The sequence below is a fragment of the Balearica regulorum genome, chromosome 1 (assembly GCF_011004875.1).
Source record: "Balearica regulorum gibbericeps isolate bBalReg1 chromosome 1, bBalReg1.pri, whole genome shotgun sequence".
NCBI classification, from domain to species: domain Eukaryota; kingdom Metazoa; phylum Chordata; class Aves; order Gruiformes; family Gruidae; genus Balearica; species Balearica regulorum.
This window is the reverse complement of record NC_046184.1, coordinates 125,417,803-125,443,845: the sequence shown is the minus strand read 5'-3', so window position 1 is coordinate 125,443,845 and position 26,043 is coordinate 125,417,803. Positions and strand designations below refer to the sequence as shown.

Below are 26,043 nucleotides of genomic sequence, written 5' to 3'. Positions count from 1 at the left end.
GTGTACTAGCACACATTGCCTCATTTGACTACTGACTGTATTACAGATTCAGTCCTGCTTATGAATTAAGGTCTCCATCTCCAAAGACGCATTTACAGTCCTACATTCTTGGAAACTTGTCTTTCAAGAGACTAATCTATTTTAAAGAACGCCTGTCCTGAGTAGCATGAAAGCCTATTTAAGAAACATGTTTGTCTTGCATCCATATGTATCACAAGACTACTTGATTACGGTAGAAAGTGAGATATTTTGTAATATATGTTTGGGGGCTGCATAAAAATAGTAAAACTAAAATGATGCTATCCAGCCTTCTACTCTTTGAAGGAACCAGACGACCAAACATGCAGTCTTAAAAAAGGTTAACATTCATCTGAAAAAGAAAATGAACTGACATTCAAGAACCAATACCTGCCTTGTCAAAACAGAGAAGATTTATCTGATTTATTAAAAGAGGAAGTAATCCTTTGAGCCATAATAGTCTTTAACCATGGAAAACTGTATATAAATGTCAGAGGTAAACAATGGATTTGGGGGAATAGAGATGATACCTCAATCCTTGTTTCCTTCTTTGAAAGTCTCTCAAGGTCAGCTATCTCAACCTCAGAAACTAAGAACCACCACCTGTTATCATCAGAGCTAACCCCGTGGTATGACGAGACCTGCAGTATCATATATCTAAGGTTTGATTAACGTGTATGATTAGTTGTTAAGAGGTAAATTTCCTAGTGGTTGAGCACAAATGCCTGTTTGGAATGTTCAGATTTGTATAGTGCCTCAGTTTTTCAAAATACTTCCATCACTGTAGTCTCCAGTTCTGTAATTATAACAGTTACATCATCTCTGCTAGAAAACATGGAGAAAGAAAAAAAAAAAAGGTAACTGATATTGTCATGCTCAAGGTTAAATGAAAAGGGAAAAAAAAGGCATCAAAAGATAACTTTTATTCTCATGCTTTTTTCCTCCACAACATCAGGAACAACTGTATCTTTATGAAAACCAGCTTGACTAATTTTAAAACTAGCAAGTCATCACTCTTTGCTAATCTACTGTTTTAAAAGGTGGGATAGAGGAAAAAAAATCACCGTGATTGTTCTTTGGTAAGGAAAAGAGGAGGACAGTCAAAATTTGGGGGCTTTAGTTGTTTTATTTTCAATGATTTCTAGTGCCACTGGTATCAGATGCTTCCTTTATCCACACTAGTGATGATTACACCATAGAATCATAGAATGGTTTGTGTTGGAAGGGACATTAAAGATCATCTAATTCCAACCCCCCTTCCATGAGGGACACTCAAAGCCCCATCCAGCCTGGCCTTGAACACTTCCAGGGAGGGGGCATCCACAAGTTCTCTGGGCAACCTGTTCCAGTGCCTCACCACCCTCACAGTGAAGAATTTCTTCCTAACATCTAGTCTAAATCTACCCTCTTACACCAATAAGTATTTCTTCTTATTCTCAAACACAAAAACTTGTCAGCTGAAGAAATGTAGTTGACAAACATGGTCACTTTGAAATTCTTCTGTAACAAATCCTTCTAACACAGCATGAATTTGTCTAAAAATATCTTCTAAAGAAAGATATTAAGGTCAACCACAAACATTAGAAAATGAAAATAAAATATTTGTTAAATTCTGCTCTCTTCAACTTGTGCATTAACAAACAGTTTTAATTACTTACTTATCTAATTCTTACAGGATCTGTGCTTAATGCAAAATCTTATTTGAAGCTTGTTAAGTCTATGAGAAAAACAATTAATGCTAAGGGAGTTAGGATCTTTTCGCAGGATAGTAGGTGATTAAATCCAAGGTACATAATAAGGCTGCATGTATAGGACCTGTGCCTCTTTCCCTGGAGAGACTGAAAGCGAAGGAACAATTACATTCATCTCATGCCTGTGAGAATTACAGAAACTTCAGATGTTCAGCCTTAACTCCCATATAAAAAAACCCTATCATCACAGATTTCAGATTCAGGTGGGTTCTTATTCTGTTTCTGTCACTAATTCACTGTGTCACTTTAAGCAAATCACTTGACCATTTTATTTGCTCCATTTATAAAGTGTTCCACCTGCCACACAGATGTTATGACAGTTAGTTTGCTAGCACCTATCAAAAGTGCTTTGAACACTAAATATTAGGTTCAAGAAACTAAGTTTAGCAGACTGAACAACCCATGTCTCAGCTTCACTCTCTATGAGCGTGTCTTCCTCCATAGAGAATTTAAAATTTCAGTAATTTGAATGACAAATATAACAGTGCTAACTAACAACATAAAAGTATGGAAAAAATTCTGATAGATGCAGAAACTTCAGCTAGAATGAATGTATATAAAAATGTAAACTATCTAACTCTTTAACAGAGTAACACACATTTCTTAGACTGAACGTGAGAGAAACATTGTGAAGAAAATAATTGTAATCACAAAATTAAACTTAAGATGTAAAAGGACAGGAACAACCTCACATTTTTATATTTGTTTGTTCATCAATGTTTGATTTTGCAAATTTAGAGCCTAACATCTAGACCAGACTTTGTGACCATGTGCATGCATTCCATAGAAAGAGACAGACTAACTGAGATACACATTCCCTCTCTCACAAACACACGCATACACACAAGCAGAGTATATGCTCCAGTTGGGTTACTTTTTATTTCCTTGCTAAGAAAACAAGCAGGACTTAAAAGTCTAAAAGCATGAGTCCTGCATGAAATTTAAAAGCATATCATTAGGAACACTTAGAAGTTAAAAAAAAAAAAAAAAAAAAAAAAAACAAAATAATAAAGCCAATCTGTTTAGAAACTCTCTGATATATATATAAAAATATATAAATATATATTTAAGAAAAGATAAATATATTTAAGAAAAATAGCACAATAATATTATTTTCTTTGATTTTTTTTTTTCTTTCTTAATGAACTAGTTCCTTGTCTGCTTTCAGTATTTTACAGAGCATCTACAGCACGGTCTTTCTCCAGCCATTAAGTCTCCTTGTTTGAATCTCCCCCCTCTCTTTTGTCTACAAACTCTCATAATTTTTCTAAAAATTAACTCACTAATATTCTTCTATGGCTCTAATATCAAAAGGTTACATCAAGTACATAGACCAAACCATAGTTCAAATCTCGGGAAATATTTTACTATTTTTGTCTCTTAAAGAACCTTTAGCTTTCTCTCACAGCTTAAACTCCTTACCTATCATGTTTTCATTTTTTTTTTCTTTTAAATCAGAAAAGTTCTCTAAATTTTGAGCAACAATTTTCTGAGGGAGATGCTATTCCAACCCACACTCCATCTACGCTCCCTGGTCTTACTTCTGATGTGTCAAGGGTTTCATATACAACATATGAATATTCATATACAATTGCAAAACGATATATGATATACTGCCTATGCTTGCCATATTTTTTTAAATTGTATATAATCTAGTTCTTCTATTTTACTCCATCAGCATCTCTCCTTTTTTTTTCAGAAACAATACATTTATTCCCTAGATTAAAAAAACTCATTTTTTCATTTTCAGTGTGATAACATTATTAAGTAACAGATTATAAGTTGTCAGGGCAGAAGTGAAACATTAGAACTAAGCCCATCAAAATCATAATTTTCTTTAAGAACTGCCAGAAACTATTTTCTCCCACCAAGCTTTATGTTATGTCCAATATGGACTTTGAGTAATAATACTCAAGTCAGTATTTACATGCATTTGTGTATTTTACAACTGTAAATTTCAACAACATTGATATGGTGTCCAGTTTTTAAAAATCCTGAATCTTACTATGGCTTCTAGTAGTAAAATGAACTTACTATTGGAATATCCTGAATCACTGCCTGGTAAGCTGGAGTTAGAAATTCAAGCTCTGCTTCAGCATGGTCTGTATTCACTACACATTCAATCTCATAGACACGAACATCGCAGGAGGACTTCAGAAGAATCTGACAGTGGTAGCAACCGGCATAACGAGGAATGAATTTTATAGGAAGCTCAACGGCATCACTTCTATCTAAAAATAAAACAAAAAAATTGCAATGTTGTAAAGCTTTTCAGAAACATTGAATTCACAAGCAGAATGTGGAGAGAGTTCCAATAAACTGTAGGATAGTCTCCCCAGCAGTAGATGCAACAGTTTAAGAAAAACAATATAATTTTAGCATTGTTATCATATAAGCATAACCAAATATTTATTTTCCTAAAAAAGGGTATATTTAAGCATCTAAACAATATTTGCTATTAGTTTTAGTAGTGCACAGAGAAAAACATAGTAGTTACAATAAAAAGAGTTCCCCCATCCAACTCTCCCAAGAGTCTCTAAGAAACCTGAAAAATTACATGAAGGCTGCAGCTGTAAAAATTTTGCTGCAGTTTTATATCTAACAAAGACTGTTTCTTTTCACTGTTTTCCAAGGTCAGAAACCAATGCCTAAAGTTGGAAAAGATAATGAGGAAGCTCACAGACAATGTAATGACACAACAGAACCTTACAGAAAAAACTCCAAACAAACTGCCTCTCCCTGAATGGGAACACCTGACAAATTCTTGTGGAATTTCCCTTCTTGGCTTATTTTCTGATGATATGTATGATAACTGGACTCAAACTATTCTAATATCTTCAATGATGACTACTGAAATTTGAAAGTGAAATCAATCTTCATTTGTGATGCTGCTCATCATATTCCACAAAGTGGTGCTCCTCATGTATTCAGTTCTTACCTCTCTGCAAATGAACAGCAAATTGAAGTTTTCTTGTTGCTTTATGTCATCACTACTTCAGTTTTTTCACAAAAATAGCTCAAGAGACGAATCATACAGAATGACATTATTAATCTTTCAACATTACCAGGCTATCAAAAAGATTATAAATTGCACCGCAGGTTTAACCCTCTCTGAAATAAATTAGTTTGTTCTCTTTTAAAGACAAGATTAATGGCCTGGTAATTTTTGAATTATTACTTTTTTTTCTGTTTTGTCACTAAGTTATTATCCCCATTGGCTATCTTCCACAAAAGTGACCTGAGTTTGTCAGTTATGCAAGGAATGAAACTGTCCTTTCCATTCTTCAGTTCATTAGTACAGTCCCTAGTTTTCTCTGTCTACAAGAATTATTTTAGGATGTTGAAACAAAATACTTACTTAAAATTTAAAGTACACTTTTTAAATACTTGCATGTCAAGATAAAGTAGATGTTTGCAACATTTGAAGAAAGATAATAGAGTGTGCTGGAAGCTCAAAAATATTTCTGTATGAATTTTACTTTCTTGCACTAAATGGAATTGTATTACTAATAATTCGAGTTATCTTTCACTGAGTTGGACCCATCTTTGAAATGCACACTTTTAAACAGAAATGCCTCCTATAGCAAAAATTTAAAAGAAAAAAAAAAAAAAAAAGAAGTCTTCCTACCCATCCCATTCCATATTTACAATATTTATTTGGCATTACTTTTGTTAAAATATTTGTTTCTTATGCATTAAAAGATACATTTGAAAAATAAGTCAGTTGAATAATTGAAATACTGTGCTCAATTACAATCAATGAAAAGGAAAGCAAGTCAACTGGTGATGTTGTTTATTTAACATGATAAATATTTTATGCAATAAGACATGGTTTCTGAAGTGAGACAGGATCTCCAAATTAAAATTATTACAGAAATCACTTGCCTGTGAATTATAGGCGAAGGTTGTTTTTTTCTGCAAAATGTTTTTTCATGCTAATTTTAAATACCATAGATTGGGCTTAAAAATTTCTCAATTTAGCATGTTTTCTTCTTTCTCAGTCTCATAAGATATTCAGCAAAGATTATATATATATATGGCACATTATATAAGCTTTTATTCAGCAATGATGGTACTACATAGAAATTCAAAGCTAAACTTCACAGTGAAGTTATCTCAGACTCTGACACCACGTATATGTCGTAAATAACTGGTTAAATTAACCTGAAGACTAAATTTGCAGGTATGGACTCCTAGAAGGTTAAATAAGCAACCATATTGAAGAATCCAGACTCTTCCGACTTCTTATATATTTATAGATCTCATATATTTAAAGACCTTATATATCAGGTCTTTAAATAAGCTCATCTGAATTAGAATATCTCTGTACTCAGTAGTCTTGAAAAAGCAACCGCTCTTTTATATCCCTTAGTGACTGCTGATATGTTTTGAAATTTTTGCTACTACTGTGTATGTTTATTTGCTGATTTTCTTTTGCTTTATCTGAATACAACAAAATTGTAGAAGAGTTTCTAAAAAACCTATTGGTTTTGGGGTGTTTTTTCCACTTAAATACAGTATATCGTTACACATCTAAGCAAACAGTTAAACACACTTGATCAATCAGAAAAGGAAGATCTACTGGGGAAAGAAAAAGGAATGAATGCAGGTTTTCCTTAATTTATTTAAAAATGCAAATGGTAGATAATTTTTTCAATATCTTGCCATGAATACTCAGCAACCATGTTCATGAATCACATTCAGAAGCCAGTGAAGAGCTGTGTGGCACTACAATAAAGTAGAACAAAGAGTTTCTTGGGGAGTTGGTTGTTTAATAAACATTGCCCCTCAGTATTTCTGAATAATACTCATAGAAGCTTTAGAAAGAACCGGGCTATACAGTCACTATGCCATTGGGCAATTGGAATGCTGCCAAGTAAAAAGTTTGCTTAATACAACTTCAGAAATAGAGTAAAGCTAAGGTGCTTTCTTAAGTCATCCAATGCATAGCCCCTACTGAAAAGTATTAGCCAAATTATAAAGTATTAGACTGACAAAAAAAATAGTAGAGTAATAATGCAAAGTCTCTTTATTTAAAATGACGACAAGAATAGAGCTAAGATCTCTTTAAAACATATGTCCAAAATTTACAGATATCAAAAATTTCAAAAGTGATTCTTCATGACTGGAAGAAGGAAGTGGCTGAGACAAGATCTTTAAAAAATAAGCAACAGAGGGGGAAAGAAGGAAGTTAGGCAAAATTTCCTACAAACAGAGAAGAGAGCACAGAACTAATAAAAAGAGTGCACTGAATGCATAAGGAAATATTACATGGAGAGAATCAAACATCAAGTCTTTATACCACTTACTGCAAAATAGTAAGTTAATGAAAAATTAGTAATGAAGGCTTAATGTCAAAAAGATATAAAAAGAGCTAGCTAGAGATTACTATAGTATATGATAATACACATTCCTTTCTTTTTGCAATCTAAGATTCCCTATGGGAAGAAGGTTTCTTTTTAAAAAACAGAAAAAAAATTAAGCCAGTAGTCATTTAAACAGAAGTCAGGAAGGAGTCACAACAACCTGAATAAATTAACTGTAGGAACAATTACCAAGAAAGTAGAAAATTTCTAGCAATTCTTGATAGTTCTGCAGAGAACACTTTCATCCATTCACTGGGGAGGAAAGAAAAAAAAAAAAAAAAGATTCTATTTGGATATTCTTTGCAAGTATAACAGCAGGCAGCCAGTATTGTCAAATCCTGTAGAAGAGGCAACAGAACTCTGATATTAACTTTTCATACTGAATCTAAATTAGATAGCAAGGTAGAACAACATTTTTTCATTGAAAATGCATTGTAGACTTTTATTTCTTCCCAGACAATTCTAATGCCGAAATAGTACAATCTAGCCATCAAAAAAATATGGGTTTAGTTTTATTTTCCTGCCTAGGATTTTTGTCTATCTTTATAAACTAGGAAAGAAACTAAACCATATGGTATGACTAAAAGCATTCTAGGTGAATTCTAGCCTTAGAAAAGTTCAACAATGTACATGATTATAAAATACAGTAAGTGTATATCAGGACATACTTGCTTAGGTGCATATCCATTTGAAAATTAAAATCTTACTGTTATATTAAAGAACTGCACAAATTTATCATTACTGATGTAATATAAATATATCTTCATCATTACATGGCAACAGCAGTTGGTATTTGGTTATTATTATAATGTATAATATACAATATTGATATGCTGGTACTGACATGCTGCTGTATTGTTTTTGCATACAAATTGCTATCAATCATTTACTCCTATATATTTTCTTTCCTTTAAAATACCTCTAGTTCAAAGGTATTACTATCAGGTTTCTGCTAATAGTACGACTGGTAATGTAAAGTCTTTTCAAGGCAGAAGATTGCAAACAAAAAACCAGTCTGAAAAACGAAAACCAAATAAACAGGAATCCCTTCTTAAAAAGTACTTGCATGCTGTAGTATTCATGCACTGTCACATGCAAATATGTGAAACACTTTACCTCACATTTCTACACATTTCTTTTTCCATTACTCAAAGCCCTCCCCAGTGTAACGTTACAATATATAAAAGCACTGCATATTCCAGAAAATTCCTGAATTTCCTAACTCTGAGATAAATGTTTATTGTTTTACATCTGGATACCCACCACAGTGCTTTAGTTTTAGTTTTAGATATTGGTAGCAATAGATCTTATATTATTTAGGCACTTGCTCAAATTTATCTGTAGAATGTTTCCGTTTTACAACAGAGAAGATCCTACGTATGCCTGAACTTTATTTTCCAAATTTTGTGTGTACTAAATTTATGGTCCTTAATTTTTGTTAAACTTTGGTGCAAATAATTTATGAGTACTCAGAAATCTGATAACCAACTTCCATCTTCCAGTGTAAAAATTCTCCTCTTTTCTCCAATCATTCAACTAATTTTTACTTTAGCTTTGATTTTTCAGTCTTTATTGCAACTTGATGTCTATAAATGTACAGTTCTATTTACTTTCGTGCAATTTTAGCTTTTAAGTTCTTTCTTTTTATAAGACTAAGTGGTAGAAAGATTGTTGTTTCTCTTGTGCTTATGTCAGTATTTAATAAACCTCACATTAACATCATTTTTCAAGTATCATAAATTGTTTTGTTACAAATCTGTGTGTTATGTAGAAAGCTCTATGCTTTCTGCATAGAGGCCCTTTACAGTCGGACACATTCTCCCCTTTTTAAGTACTTACAGGTAACCTAAACAGGATCTCTTTCCCTCAGAGATCACTGAGAGATCAAGCTATTCAAGCTTCCAAGACTTTGAAATAATTACTATAGCACTTCCTGAACCCTTCCTCATTTGTAACCTCCCTTCTGAAGTATTGGAAACCAGAACCAGATGTGATGTTCAAGATTACTCTCCCTTTCATAAAACAGTAATAGCACTTTTCAATACCTAAACCGTATTTTTCCAATTGTGCATTCAAGGATCCTTGTTTTTCAAAATTTTCCAAAAAATTCCTTAATTAAAGAGAAGGAGCTGACATCAAAAAAACAGAGAGTGGGAAATAAGGCTGAAATCTTCAATTCGCACTGTGAGATAAGTACTCTGCTACTTTGCATATTTCTCAAAATTTTTCAGAGACATCACATTGCAAAACAAAGCCCTTCCTCCCCTTTCAACCTATGCTATTTCATCTTTGATACATAACTTGACTTAGTATAAGTACCATGTTGTTCAAATAAACCCAACTGCCGAGCAAGCTGTTCTGCTTAGTTAAAACTTAGTTAAAGCTGATCTTTCATTAACTGCTGAAAAGACAAATAGGATGGATTTTTGGTTTGGTTTTCACAGTTTTACCCAAAAATCCATACCCATTTCCTTCTTTCCCCACTATAACTGGTGTTGTGCTGCTAGACAGCAGCAGCAAATATACAGCAGATAAACTGCTTACAAACTCTGTTAAACAAAGATAATATAATAGCTCTAGCTTGTCAAACATGCTCCTTACTTGCAGGAAGAGCATGTTCTTTTATACAGATACGGTTGTATAAATTGAGACTGAATAGCAGGAAATCTTTAGTCAAAACTGCAAAGAATAATGAATATCAAGATTATAAACATATATATGCATTACTGGCAACTGTCAATGACACTGGCAACTAAACTAAAAAGTTTTAAAACACGTACCTTTAAAAAACAACAGCAAAATGTACTAAATTTTAAATTACTGATTTATGCTTACGGTGCACAGAATAAGTGAAGGCAGATGGATGCTTATCAAGTTACAACTCTGTCATTAAACCTCTCTATTCAAAGTATCTTTTGTTTTCATCTTCAGAAGGAAGACAAGGATTGACACTGGGACAGCACAACATACTTTAAGTCACAGCATGGGACAAGTCCAAATATGCACGTAATAATAAATAAAATATAATAAATAAAATAAATGCAATGAAAGGAAGTCAATGTCTTCCTCCCAAATCCAGTGATGATGAGAAATGGGCCTGGCCAACACCAGATCTATTACTGGCTTTAGAGAAGCTGTACCTTCTAAGCCTCACAAATGCAATGGTCTCAAGACTGCACCAAAGGCAAAGATAAGCCTTGACACTGACAGTCATGGAAGCAGATGTCAGACCTCACTGATGAAAACCTAAATCACATATGAGCATCCTGAGCCCTAAAGACTTCATTTGTCAAGTAAGCTTGAAGTCTTTGCTGTCTATCCATATGTTGTTCTTCTACCTAGGCAGACTCCAGGTTTCAGTGAATCTTCTGAATCTCAATTCTGACCAGAGAATGAGGTAAAGGATACACTGATACCTTTTCTGAAGATTAACATCATTCTTCACCACTAGCAGTAAGGCTATTCACACACCAGCATAAGAGAGAGGCCTTCCAAAAATTTTTCACAGTACAAAACTTGTAGCAAATACAACTATTCTCAATTGAATTTATTATTGTAGATATCAAACACAAAAGAAATGCATCTAGTCTAATATTTAAATCCCTCTCAATTTTGCGAGACCAAAACATCTTTCTACTAATACATATATAGTAGAAATAGCTATTCAGTAAGTATAGCTGGAATGAAATCTAAGATAAAGACCTATATCATAATTTCAAATAAGTCCTTTGTATGAAGGAATAGTAAAAAGGAATGCTACCACTTACACTTTTTAATCTCATTTGTGCCTCACTATTCTGGATGATTAAGACCACCAAATGTAATTAAGTTTTTATTACTATACTGTCAGTTAAATCATAGAACTGAACTCTGAAAGTTAACGTGATAAGGAGCTAGAATAAAACCTCAAAATGTAAATGGTAAAATGAAAAGATAACAAAATTTTTGTTACTGGACAGTGACTATGTAATTTTGCTGTAAATGATTAGGACTTTATTCAGAAAGAAAAAAACACCCAACTAAGATGCAGGAAAAATTATACAGCACGTGGACCATGGAATACTAGGAAGAAACAACAGAATTACTGATAATGCTTTATTGAAGAATAGACTTAAAACCCCAGGAAATTGCTTTGGAGACATATATAAATAAATGATAAAATAAAGATTGCTCTGATTAAACCCAATGATGAGCAAGTATATGAGACAACACTTAAAAGTCATAAAAAGAAGGAGATAAGGTTGACCACAGGTCATGAAAAATTATTAATGCAAATTTTAAAACATAGCATATAATTATCAAGAAAATATATATAGTGTTTAGAAAATATTACTGACATGAAGAAGTCCATCTATAGATGATATAGTGTAGGTAAATATTTTTACTTAGCTGTATGAAATGACTATATAAAACACAAAAGGAAAACATTGAAAAGTATTTTTCATCTCTAACATTAACAATGATGCATGCCAAATAATGATTTAAAATTTAATTCTTGATTGTTAGTTGTTCTGCACTATATTTATTGGAAAGTATGGCAATAAAAACATAACATCACATATTCTAACTATAGACTACAATTTAGTCTACATAAGAAAAATACTGAGATTAGATCAACATTATCGACTCAGTTATTCATGGGTAACATTTTCATAAATTAATGCAAAATTTAAAAAAATCAGGTTAGGGGGTGGCATGTTGCTGCTGAAGATGTATATTTTGGGGCAGAATACAAAACTGAGACCCTCTCTGCAAAAGGAATGGGAAATATACCAATCTTTAGGTATCACTCTAAGGTTTGGTATTTCTTTTTCTTTTTTAAATTGTCAGTAAATATCAGACTAAAATTCAATAGTCATGCCAATCTGAGTATTTGCTGGGCTCCTCTACAAGAAGTTAGGAGATATATATAAAAGCAAGTGACCAAATAGAATGTATTTATATTTTACAAACTACATACCGTTAATTATTACCGGTAGAAATGGAATTTGTATCCTGTAATGTTAGACAGAATATAAACAATAAAAATAATAATAAAACCTCCTATCCTAGAGGTGTAGAATATGAAAAAATAACTTCCCCATTCCATCAACAGTTACGATACATGCAAACATCTGATCATAACGCAACTATATCCTGTTATTTCCACATTTAGCCTAGCCCATACTCTTATAAATAGATGACAAAAAGAGATTACAGGGAAAAAATAGGTCAAGAGTACCTACAATAAGAGTACCTTAAACCACTTGGTTACATAAAAGTCCGTTTTATAACAAAGGGGCTCCATGTAGTATGACAGTTACCTAATTAAACCTGCTAACTATGTTGCTGAAAAGCTTATCAAAACTCTTTCTTAATTTTCTCTGATTTCATTAGAAGTCTAAGCTTTCTTGGGAAAGAAAAGAAAGTGGAATAGAAAAATAGTTTTGATAACAATGAATTAAAGGAGCAGGTATACCTTATTACAGCTGCGTAGTAATAAGTAAAACTGTTACCCTAGGTTACAGGGCTGCATCAAAAGAAGCATGAGCAGCAGGTCGAGGGAGGTGATCCTGCCCCTCTACTCCACTCTTGTGAGACCCCACCTGGAGTACTGCGTCCAGCTCTGGGGGCCCCAGTACAGGAGAGACATGGAGCTGTTGGAGCGAGTCCAGAGAAGGGCCACGAAGATCATCAGAGGGCTGGAGCACCTCTCCTGTGAGGACAGGCTGAGAGAGTTGGGGTTGTTCAGCCTGGAGAAGAGAAGGCTCCAGCCTTCCAGTACCTGAAGGGGGCCTACAGAAAAGCTAGAGAGGGACTGTTTACAAGGGCATGGAGTGATAGGACAGGGGGAATGGCTTTAAGCTGAAGGAGGGTCGATTTAGGTGAGATATTAGGAAGAAATTCTTCACTGTGAGGGTGGTGAGGCACTGGAACAGGTTGCCCAGAGAAGCTGTGGATGCCCCATCCCTGGAAGTGTTCAAGGCCAGGTTGGATGAGCTTTTGGGCAACGTGGTCTAGTGGAGGGTGTCCCTGCCCATGGCAAGGGGCTTTGAACTAGATGATCTTTAAGGTCCCTTCCAACCCAAACTATTCTATGATCTATGATTCTATAGTCTAATATCGATGGTCTTATGGCCTTTTTTTTTTGTACTGGCTGTCATTCCTTGTGTTTGTAGTTTCACTCATTACACAACAATGTCACTTCTTCCTTTTATCATTAACGACAGAAGGAATGACTCCCTGACTAATGAAGGATTACAGCAAGGGGTGGGAGAAAGATGGGAAAACAAAAAGGATAGAATCCATTAGCTAAAACCTTGAACCAAGTGTAACTTGTAATGGTTTTGCTCTGGAAACACACACATACAGAGATAGATAAGGCAAGACAGTCAAAATGTCTCTATGGAAGCTTTATCCAAGGAAACCAGACCAGCAACCTGTTAGTTTGGTGAATCATGGAGCTGGTTGTGGATGATACTTCTTTCTTGCTTAAAATCTAGGGCCATTATTTTAATTCCACTTGACATTTTAGCCTTTTCATTCTTTAATAACACAATGCTAAGAAAAGGGCAACTTATTTCAATGTTAATTATACCTAACACGAGTTTCTAAATGCTCAATCCACTATCCTTGGTTTATAAAGCATTAAAGTTTTACTGTTAATTACCTTTCTCCTGAGCTATATACGGGGATTGAATTATTTCCCGGGCTACTTCTGATAATCCAGAGAGACTAAAGCTCTTAAGGATCCCATCTGAGACAATGGTGAACAATCACAGTGATGTGTGATGTAATGTGATGTGATGTTGTGATCTTCTTACACATCTAAATTTTTACACAGCAAAGAATTACAGGACACATTCTGCATATCAAGAGGAGCTTTAAGAGGATGGGGGTACTCAAGGCGTAGTTCAAAGCACAGATGAGACCAAAGGAGCCCTAACAATCTCAGTATGAAACAGAGCTGGGCTAAGGGTTAGACTGTGTCCTTAGGCATTCTGCAAATGATAGACTTACTAGCAGATCTCCTTCCACATGCAGTAAGTACAGACTCCTCGGGTCACGTAACACTGACATGCTATAGGGGCTGTGCTTGAACTGCTTGGCACGCACACAGAATTCAAAGTAATTGTGGAGTTGCTCTTGTCTTAAGCTTTATTTTCTAGCACTGGAACATTTTTGTAGTTTGTCTTTTTCAATTTCTTTCAGAATTTCTATAAACTTCTTACAGAAACCAGACCCTTCACTTCTGTACTAACTCTTCCGCCAATACTGTGTACTGAGAAGAGACCACCTCCCCAGTTCTTATGATACTTCTCATTTATCTGTAGATCTCATTGGTCATTTCAGCACTCAGAAAGAGCTCACATTGAGATAATAATTTTGTGTGACTGTTGGTCCTTCTCACTAATAAATGTTTTCCAAAATCAGCCTCTTACCTGGCTTAGCACGCAAACTATGCTCCACATATACTACTACATGTATGGTTGTACTAAAATATATAGTTTATAACTATGTAGCAATTCCAACTAACTATTCTTTCTCAACATCTAGGTCATTGTTAACTCAACAAAAACTTTATATAATCTTCTAAATTACTGATGAAAAGTAGTTAATGTTGTCCAACAAGTACTGGTTCCTGAGGGCTCACTTTCTGATGACTCTCCAGCAACAAATTAACAACAAAATTTGCTAAAGGTTTTCAATCTGGCCAATATATTATTTTAGTTCCATACAAGTACATGCTTTGGGTTTTGATCAAGATGTCACATTGGAAGTAAGGTAAACATATTGTATTCTTTTATCTACTAGATCTGTAATACTGCCAAAATTTAATAAGGTTATTTAACAAGATCTATTGTACAAGAAAATATGTTAAGTGGTGTTATGTCGTGGATTAACCCCAACTGGTAACTAACCACCATGCAGTCACTTGCTCACCCATCCCCCCAGGGGATGCTTCCACCTTTATTTTTCTTCACAAATCTAAGCACTCTGTCATTTCTTCAGAGAAGCAGCTCTCACACCTAAGGAAAGCTACCACTACCAAAACACTGCTGCTTCTTCAGATAATGAAGTTAACAAAAGTTCCAGATGAGACCAATGTTTTGCCTCCATCCACAAGAACACCACCTGGGGATTTCTGTCAAAATATTAGATTTTCTAAGTGCCTGTAAATATTCCTGTGTTTCCTCATTAACACAACAAATACACCGAATCAGCTATCACTGTCATTGTACTGAACACATCTTTGTTTTCATGCAATCAGCTGGTTATCTCAGCTTCCCTTTTTAGCTGTTCTTTAGCTCACCACCTCTCTGAATTCACTACCAAAGCCCCATTTAGTTCTCTGCATCGTCTCGGCATTTCTACTCCCTCATGTAACTATTTAAGTGTCCTAGAAAGAAAAAAAAAATATCAAAACGATCGTGTTCACTGCAGTATGATTTAGTTTCTCACTTTCCATTGCTTACTTCCCTCTTTCAGATGCTTTTATAATTTCCTTTGATGGATAAAGCAGCAGCATGAACTAACAGAAAATAACCACTTCCTTACTGTAATGTAGTTTCTTCACTACATTTTAGCAATTAATATTCTAAAATTTTCAGGTAAGTTTATTCACATTTCAACTTTAAAAATAATTTGAGAAGTTGCTAAGCAACAGTGACCTGCCATCTGGTCAGTTAACAATCTTTGTTCTGAAATCATGATGGAGGTCTTATTATGTCCTTATCAGATCTGTATGTGCAGATTTTTCTCTCTCTCCCAGCTGGTATTCCCCTCTTTTACAGTGCATTCCGAAGAATTCCCTACCCCACTCAGCAAAGTCATTCTGACTTTTTTTAGTTCACCTCTACATCAATTATTACGAACACAGGCAATTAGTTTTTTAACCTAACAACAAAAGGGTTTTAACTAGGATTTAAATACCCAGTAATTCAAGAAATGTTTCAGCCTCCAACCTGTGTTACATCTATTGTACAACTTCTACTGACTGTAGTTACTCATCAGGATAGTCTTGCTTCTAATACTGCAATAACTATTGTCATCTTCGTAAAAACGTGCCCAGTGACACACTAAAACATTTTACAGCACAGATACTGTAATCTAAGTTGAATGAATCTGTAAAAAAAAGACTTGTCAGAATTAATCAAGAAATTCCTTATTTTTATTCCAGAAAAGAAACAAAAACTAGAAGGGATACATGAAGTATGATCACAAACGTACACCATGAAAGCATATGACTGATTCCAATGACACTTGGAGAAGTGCACTGCAGAAACATGCTGAAGGACTCTATTGATCAAGAAAAGACGTGATGAAGCAAATCTATGGATATTGCACATTGATGGACTGACTATAATTCAAGACTTTACTAAATTTGCTAAGGAAACTACTACTTACATTTTAAGTAGCAAAACCAAAAATTATTTCTGGTGTTATCTGATACCTGCGGGACATTACATTAGCTATGATAAAACCATGTACGGATACCCCAGCAGGTAAATATAAACACAAATTTTATCATAGAATAATTTAGGTTGGAAAAGACCTTTAAGATCATAGAGTCCAACCACAAATCTAACACTGCCAAATCCACCACTAAACCATGTCCCTAAGCACCACATCTACACATCTTTTAAATACCTCCAGGGATGGTGACTCAACCACTTCCCTGGGCAGCCTGTTCCAATGCTTGACAACCCTTTTGGTGAAGAAATTTTTCCTAATATCCAATCTAAACCTCCCCTGGTGCAACCTGAGGCCATTTCCTCTTGTCCTATCACTTGTTACTTGGGAGAAGAGACGAGCACCCACCTGGCTACTACCTCCTTTCAGGTAGTTGTAGAGAGCGATAAGGTCTCCCCTCAGCCTCCTTCTCTCCAGGCTAAACCCCAGTTCCCTCAACCACTCAAGGTCTTTTAAGAAATGCAACCTAGATGCTTTAGTGTTTAAATAAAGATTTAAAAAAATAATAATAAACGAGCAAAGGAGGGATCAAAGTGAAAACCAAGCAAAAAATAAAGCAATTAAGATTTCAGTATAAAATTTAAGGTACTCTAAAAATTAGAGGCAATGAAGACTGACCAAAGCTGACAAGACCATTCTGAAGACTAATGCACGACTTTTCATTGATGAGGGACAGGGAGAAAATGGTGTACAATTGGTTGACACCTCCCTCTGGGTGACTGAGGAGTAGGCAAACAAAAGATATGTGGTATGACTGGCTCAATTTGAGCCAGATCAGTGCTGGATGAGAAGTGGAATTGACAAATGAGCAAAAATTCAGGATCTGTTATACAAACAAACCAAATGAATTTCTCTTTTAGAGTGAGTCTCCTGTGGGTTTGTGTGTTTGAGAAAACTAAGGGCAAATGGAAAGCACTGGTTTGAGCTAATAAGTGAGAACTTGGGTAGTGATGACAAAGACAAGGCTGAGGATTTGATTAATAGCAGAATGGAGAAAAATATCATTTTCTCAATCCATTTAAGAAAATCTAAAAATATAGATTCTCTCAGAAAAAAAATAATCATCATATTCAAGACTATCCTTACCTGTTTTCTGAGGTGAAAGGTCTTTTGCTGATGGAACTTTCAAATTAACTCTGCTTGATGCCAGCACTGGAATAGAGAGCTTCTCAGGAACCTCAAAGAATTCTTGCATGCTCACTTCTACTCTGTAATCCACATACTTCAGCTCTGGGGGGAATTTACGAGGTTTCAGGAGTGCATGTCTCTGCAAGTGAAGGAATAATGTATATATATGAACAATCATCTCATCATAATTTCAGGTTGAGAAATGTAAAATTACACAGGCTTAAGGGTGTAATTTAAAAGTGAATTGGTAATTAGGCAAGTTATATAAAAATTATTGAGAGATCCTTCTAAATAAAAACTGTCTTGTATAATTTCTTTAGACACCACGCATCTGAAACAATCATTTAAGAAAAATGCACTTTGAGATTTACAGTATAACCAAATCTTACCCAGAAAACACTTTGCAAGCCTTTATAGGTATTCATGGAAGACAGGAAAAGGGGAGAAAAACCAGGAAAAGAAGAACCTATTTTATATCAGTTATAGACAGTGGTTTCTTCTTTTACTTCGTAAAGTTTTTGTATAACAAAAAGCATGAAAAGAAAAAAATATTTTGATACTTTGTGATGGATAACTATATAGTTAGCTGAGCTAACTTTGACACTTTAATGTGGACAATATATTTTAGAAATCAAAGCATTTAGAACTAATTTTAGGGACAAATAAGCTCCTCCTCTTGGTAAAAAGTATTGTCAATCAACAGCATGAAACATATTAGTAAAGGATTGGCACAGTACATAAACTCAAGCTCAAAATAGGCATCTAAACCTCTTAATGAACTAAATTTGACTCCTGTAAGATAGCGTTACAGAAATGACACAATGATTTAATACACTACTTGGTCAAAATTGCCATTTTCAATCCAGTAAGACAGTATAATTGCAATGTTCAAGATTAATTGTAAGTTGAACAAATTTAAAATCTGAAACTAGTTGCATCTTTTTTATAGAAAAGTCTTTGAATTCATGACTATTGCGAATTATCTTGAGCAAATATAGGGAGTAGATAAATACAGAAATACTCAGTTTGTGCTAGGAAAAATTGTTTACTCTCAAAGCCTGTTGGTTTTAAATAATGCCAGGACAGCAGGTATTGTAGTACATATTGCAATTGGACAAGGAATGGAGATCCATTGTGGGAATTCAAAAGGACAATTTAAAAGGAAAGTTGATTGTTCTTAAGGATTACTATTAAGGATAATATGGTCAAATTACTGTTCAAATCAATTGAGCTGGGGATCTGCTTTGGGTTGGTGGTTTGTCTTTTTTTTCTTTTCTTACTGTTTTAATACAAAACTCACATTCCCCTGCTGGTTTTAGAAAGCAGACCTACACTCTGACATTGCTTTGTTTTGACCATTAATCTATCCATGCCAAGTATCAATATGGTGTTAATCACAAAATACATATGGAATTTGGGAACCTGTTAAGCTTTAGTTGCCAATATAGTTTTTGACACAATAAATATAGAAACAGATTTGTTTTGACCATTAATCTATCCATTCAAAGTGTCAATATGGTAAATATAAAGTACATATGGAATTTGGGGAACTGTTAAGTTTTAGTTGCTAATATAGTTTTTTGACAATAAATATAGAAACAGATTACTATTCAAGATTCTTGTTCTATGAAGCACAACTAGACAGATTTATCTGACTAAAAATACTCATCAAAACAAAATGTTAACATAGTTCTTTTTTATACTGCATTTGCATTTTTATGATGCAAATATAATTTACAGAAGGGACAAGAATAAGCATTATGTGAGTTGAAAATTTGAACTAACTATGTATTAATTTCTGTCATACAAGATTGGAAGTTCATGATAGTTCTCTCTCTTACAAACTAAAATCAATAGGTGTTAATAATTCAGTGCTGTATTGATAACAAGTTCCATTTCTTTTTGATAGGACTGAAATGACAGAAGACTTTGCAGTGGGAAAAAGATATTTCATTCTCACTTGTAATGGGAAGTTCCAAACCAAAAGAATTACATATATTTATGTCCTGGTTCTGGCAAGGATAGAGTTAATTTCACAAGGAGCCAGGACAGGTGAGCCAAGCTGGGCAGGGGCTATTCCATACCATGTGATGTCATGCTCACCACAAAAGGGGGCTAGTCGGGCAGGGGCGGGTTCCATGTGGCACTGGGATGGGCTGAGTGTCCCATTGGTCATTGGATCAGTAAATTGGGTAAATTGTTCTCTGTTATCACCTATTGTGAATATCTGTTATCAGCACTGTTGTTGATTGTTTCCCTCTCTCTTGCTGTCCCAGTAAACTGCCCTTATCCCAACCCTCCAGGCTTTGCGGGTGTTTTTCCAATCTCTTCCCCATCCCGCGGTGGCGGGGGGGGGGAGGAGAGGAGTGAGTGAGCAGCGAGCGGCGCTCAGATGCCGGCTTTTGGTGCCCAACGTAGGGCTCGAGAAAATCGAGATAAGGGTAGTAATTGGAAGAGGTAACGGACAAAACATGGACTGACCATAGCTTGAGACTGAAATAGTGGTGAAGGGACTAGAGGTAGATTTTGTGTGTAGATTGTCCACTCTTGTTTGGTGTTGTGATAGTCTTGTTTTGATTTTGGTGTGGGGAACACTTTTTTTTTCTTTGTTGATGTGATTAGTGTTTGTGAAGTTTTTATGTTGAATGTATATTTTAATGATAATTCTTAAATATGTGATTCACAGATGTGAGGGGTGGAATGTGTTGGGTTTGTGTGGCAAGGTTTTGGTAGCGGGGGGTGTCTACAGGGGTGGCTTCTGTGAGAAGCTCCTAGAAGCTTCCCCTGTGTCTGACAGAGCCAATGCCAGCCGGCTCCAAGACGGACCCGCCGCTGGCCAAGGCCAAGCCAATCAGCGCCTCTGTGATAACATATTTAAGAAAGAGAAAAAACAGTCAGAGAGAGCTTTTGCAGCTGGAGAGAGGAGTGAGAAGATGTAAGAACATCTGCAGACACCAAGGTCAGTGCAGAAGGAGGGGCAGGAGGTGCTCCAGGCACCAGAGCAGAGATTCCCCTGCAGCCAGTGGAGAAGACCATGGTGAAGCAGGCTGTCCCCCTGCAGCCCATGGAGGGAGGATGAGGGGGTGTAGAGATTCCACCTGCAGCCCATGGAGGACCCCACGCCAGAGCAGGTGGAGGCACCTGAAGGAGGCTGTGGCCCCGTGGGAAGCCCACGCTGGAGCAAGTTCCTGGCAGGACCTGTGGACCCGTGGAGAGAGGAGCCCAGGCTGGAGCAGGTTTGCTGGCAGGACTTGTGACCCTGTGGGGGACCCCACGCTGGAGTAGTTTGCTCCTTAAGGACTGTAGCCCGTGGGAGAGGCCCACGCTGGAGCAGTTCGTGAAGGACTATAGCCCGTGGGAAGGACTCACATTGGAGAAGTTCATGAAGGACTGTCTCCCGAGAGGGACTCCATGCTGGGGCAGGGGAACGATGAGAGGAGTCCTCCCCCTGAGGAGGAAGAAGCGGCAGAAACAATGTGTGATAAACTGACCGTACCCCAATTCCCTGTCCCCCTGTGCTGCTGAGGGGGGCGGAGGTTGAAGCCGGTGTAACCGTAGGATAGGGGCCGTGGTTTGTAACCAAGGTAATAGGTAATGAAGCTAGCTAACCGTGGCAAGTGGCAAGGTGACCGTGGCAAGATACAATGCTGCTATGTTCCTTGTACAGTCCCTACCCAACCGGACAATAAGCCCGGGAATATTAATCTTATAAAGTAAGTTGCTATGGACAGGTGCAGGTGCACCTCTATGGATAGGTGCAGGTGCACCTGCAACAAGGATACTGCGCATGCCTGCATGAAGGAGGTCATCCAGCGGACACGGGTGCAAGACCACTGACGACCACCAGAGACCCCTGAGGACCACCGACTCAAATCACTGAGCATGTGTGATAGGGAGGAGAATATGGAAATGGATTCCAAGAAATGATTATCCTAGGACTGCCTTTTCTGAGAAAAATGATGAATATGTATGTTTTGATCCTACATAACCTGTGTGTTGGCGATCACCTGGCATGCACGTTGGGTGGAGCTATCCCCCGTGCATCCAGCACTGCAATAAAGAATGCCTGCCTTTTAACACTACATTGGTGTTACGAGGTTTATTCCCAGATTTCGGTGACACTGGGAGTGAAGTTGAGCCCGGGAAGATGGGAGGGGTGGGGGGAGGTGTTTTAAGATTTGGTTTTATTTCTCATTCCTCTACTCTGATTTGCTTAGTAATAAATTAGATGAATTCCCTCTCTCAGTTCAGTCTGTTTTGCTCGTGACAATAATTAGTGAGTGATCTCTCCCTGTCCTTATCTCGATCCATAAGCTTTTCGTTATTTCTCCCCTGTCTAGAGAAGGAGGGGAGTGATAGAGCGGCTCTGGTGGTCACCTGGCCCCCAGCCAGGGTCAACCCACGACAGTCTTTTTTAAAAGGACTGACATGGTTTAGCCCCAGCCGGTAGCTAAGTGCCACTCGCCGCTCACTCACCCCTTCCCCAGCGGGCTGGGGAGGAGAACGGAAAAACACCAGCAAAGCCTCCAGGGTTGGGATAAGGGCAGTTTACTGGGACAGCAAGGGAGAGGGAAACAATCAACAACAGTGCTGATAACAGATATTAACAATGGGTGATAACAGAAAGCAATTTACCCATTCCATGACCAACCAGATGCTCAGACCCATCCAGGAGCCTCACGGAGCCCGCCTCTGCCCGACTAGCCCGCTTTTATGGTGAGCATGACGTCACATGGTATGGAATAGCCCCCGGACAGCTTGGCTCACCTATCCTGGCTCCTTGTGAAATTAACTCTAACCTTGCCAGAACCAGGACAATTTACTAGTTTAAATTTGACTTTGACCTTCTGCATATTCAAACATAAATGTATACTTATATCTGATTTTGGTAATTAGATTATTTTACAACACAGAAATAAAAATCCAACATGATTAAAAAGTTTTGGGAGGTCTTAATTAACAAAATGATTGCAAGATGACCTTTGGTGGAGCACTGAAAACGTTTAAATTATAATTATCTTGAAGAGATATCTTACGAATTAAAAATTCACTGAAGTACTTTATTTTAAGATACTTGTTCATGCTATCTCATTTTTAAAGATGTATTAGGAAAAAAGACAGCTGGTTAGTATTACATAGTCTATGAACATTTCAAATATTTCCTGGTACTCATCAAAGAGTAAAGGATGAAAATATTTTTAATGAGAGACCTAGATCTTTTTGAAAGGGGAAAAGAAAATCCTGCAAACACACACAAGACTAAACCCTGCTGCCCCAAAGGGTAATATTTCCAAGAAAAGAGAAAATGTCCAGCACAATTCAGATAAATGTGGCAGCTGCTCTCCTTCTTTTTAGTATTTTGCAGGATAGTGAGAGTTAAATGGAATTTAATATTTTTTAACTCTCATTATCAATTGCAGTTCTAAGGCTGCTGTGCTGCAATAAGACAGATTCCAACATGTACTTCATCAAAGTAATGGTTCATGATATTCCAAGTGTGGAAGTGTTATTATCAGTTAAGACCACTATTTGCATTCAGTTCCCAGGATTAATTTCATTTTTAGAATAATTTTTTGAAAAAGGATTGGATGGTATATAAAACATCAGAATTAAACTTGATATTTTCCAAAGACTGATTGATTTTCCAAGGTATTTTCTTAGATTTACCATCTGCACTTTCTATGTATAAAGGATGGCAGATTCTATTACAGAGCGCTGAGGCACCTTACTATTTCTTTGCATATTACTGTATTCCAAATCCTAATTTAGCTCCATTTCTTCCTTCCAGGAATTAACTTCTAAAACCATTTCTCATGAATAAAAGAATTTTATGTTCTCAATCTCTCAGAATCCCTGTGATCAATCATGTTTGCCATCTCCCTTAATCCCATATCAAAAGATAAGTGATGTGATATAAAAGGCATTGGTCCCAGTTATAACTTCGACAAATTGAAATCTGACCACAGATTCTTTTGTGAAAAGTTCATTGCCATTCAAGCGTATCTAATGTAACTTTTTAATTACAGTATCTTTCTTTTCAAGGACACCATGATTCTTTCTCCAAAAAAAACCCCAAACCCACCTACATTTAAAAAAGTAAACTGCTCAAACTGAGCTCACAACTTTTCCATCATCACATGGAAGATCACAAAATCCTTAATGAATTCTGGGGGACTATGAAGAGTCAGAGCTGGACAAATGTAGGATGAGATTCTGTCACATCAGCAAAGCAGGGGAAGCCATGGCTTCAAGTGCACAAGGTCTCTGATCATTTTCCATTGATCAAAACTAAAACTCATCCCTACCACCATGATGTACTAAGATAAATGTACTCAACATTGCTTAGTCACGTGGATAGCCGGAGGGAAAGAAAATGCACAGTGTCCTAACAGCTGGAGTATGGCTAAGGATATAAAGATCTGATGTCCACCCTCAGATGAGCCATACATTCGAAGGGAGGCAAAATGGAATCTAAGTAAATACTTTTTACAGCTTATCTGTGACTACATATCTGGACACAGTGGGAAGTGCAAGCATTAGTTTTGGGATTCTTGTAGAACAGGACTTCTCTTCATTTCCTATTGTAATGTCTAATTACACAAGGAGATTACTGGCATCTCTGACCATGAAGAAAGAGCGCTGTATCTAGACACTGGGTGTAATTTGTGCCTCTTTAGGTAGATTCTAGAAAAAAGGAAAACTGAAGCATATTATTTTGAATTTCACTTCACTGATTGCAACAACCTTCCCCTCGCATACCCAAGTGAATGAATTCTAGTTTTTCTGTTATTTCCTTTTTTCTTTTATTAACTAACTTCCCTCTATTTACCACCATTAGCAACTTCAATCTAAACAAGTTATGTTCTTCTTCCGCATTCTCTCCCCTTTCTTTCCAGATATCCTTTTTCTTCCCTTGTTCACCTAAACTTTTCTTCCTACGTTCACTGAAACTTCCCACCTACAGCTTTCTCTTATTCATCATTAACAAAGGCAATTTGTATTTATTCATAATAATGCTAGTCCCAACCTTGACAGTGGCAGACAGTTCCATCCTATATTCCCTTTACTACTACCTAGAAATGTTTTAGAGGGAATTAAATTAATGAAATACTGAGGAGGTAAGAAATTAACATAATTGTACACTTAGAAAATAGAATTCAAAACTTTCCTAATATTTGTCATTAAAAACAATAAAAAAATTCAGTCAGAAATGGGCATGCAACTAGTTTATTATTTCGTTTCTGGGGTTTTATGCTTTGCATATATTTATATGCTGTATACTAATAGAATTAAATAGCATGAGGCTACTGATTTTAGTCTCTCATTTTCCTTTAAATATTGAGATCTGCATTTTTGGATTCCTATTGCTTTAGCATCCTTGCTTCCTATCTCTTCATTACTTAAATCCTCTAACTGCTTTATTAAATTTTGATGCTATTTGGTTCCAAATTTGGGGTTTTTTTTATTATACCAAAGTTTAAGTACCAAAAAAAAAAAAAAATCCTTTAACAAATGGTTTGGATTTTATTGGCAGTAGAGGTTAATTTTGGGGTACAGGGAAGGAGAATGGCAGGTTAACTACTTAACCTTGTTGCTAGTAAATCCTTCAGTGCTCAAGATTGTAAAATAAACTATTAAAATTCTATTTCTAGCAGAACTATCTAATGAGATTATTTTAATCTAATTTATAAAGTAAAAGACAGAAATAAAGATTTAGCTAATACTCCCGCTCCTTTCCATCAAATGTCCATTTCCAACCTCCTCAGACTTGTTGAATGTCACTTCTGTACTCTGATTGCACATTATCTAATACTGGCCCAGTAGTAACACCATTTAGTACAAAAACCCAACAGGATAAATAGGTTCTGATCAGCACAACAACTTTTATGGGAAAGAGATAATTAATTATTTTTTTTAGTAATTCTAATCAAGAAGGAAAAAAAGCAGTAAAAACACAGCACAAAAATAGCTGGGACTTTTAACCATGCGTATAGATGGATTGAGTAAAAGTATACAGCACAAGTTAATGAATATGCATATCCAGTTTGACTACAAAAATAGTCTATCTTTATTACTATTAATTTTTATGTGATTTAAGTAAGCATGAGTAAAATGTGCAGTTTAATAAGAAATGGAAATTATGCAGTTATTTAGGTTTTTATTCTCTTATTTTACAGGCAAAAAATGGATGAAATAGTAATAATGTAAGGGCATTTTCCCTTCTGTCTATGCATTATATAATACAATTATACCTGTAGAAAGTGAGTGGAAAGGTGGAAAGGAAATAAAAAAGAGAGTAGCAGATTTCCAGAGATTCTAGATTTATC

General features: G+C 35.9%; 1 protein-coding gene across 1 annotated transcript in view; it reads right to left on the bottom strand.

The window, feature by feature from the left end:
* Nucleotides 1-26,043, bottom strand: part of CFAP47 (cilia and flagella associated protein 47) — a 360,776-nt gene that overhangs the window by 177,924 nt on the left and 156,809 nt on the right. Inside the window, exons 45-46 of the mRNA XM_075774464.1 lie at nucleotides 17,675-17,855; nucleotides 3,804-4,000 (exon numbers count right to left, since the gene is read on the bottom strand). Of these exons, the coding sequence (XP_075630579.1) occupies nucleotides 3,804-4,000; nucleotides 17,675-17,855 (378 nt within the window). The remainder of the gene's footprint in view (nucleotides 1-3,803; nucleotides 4,001-17,674; nucleotides 17,856-26,043) is intronic.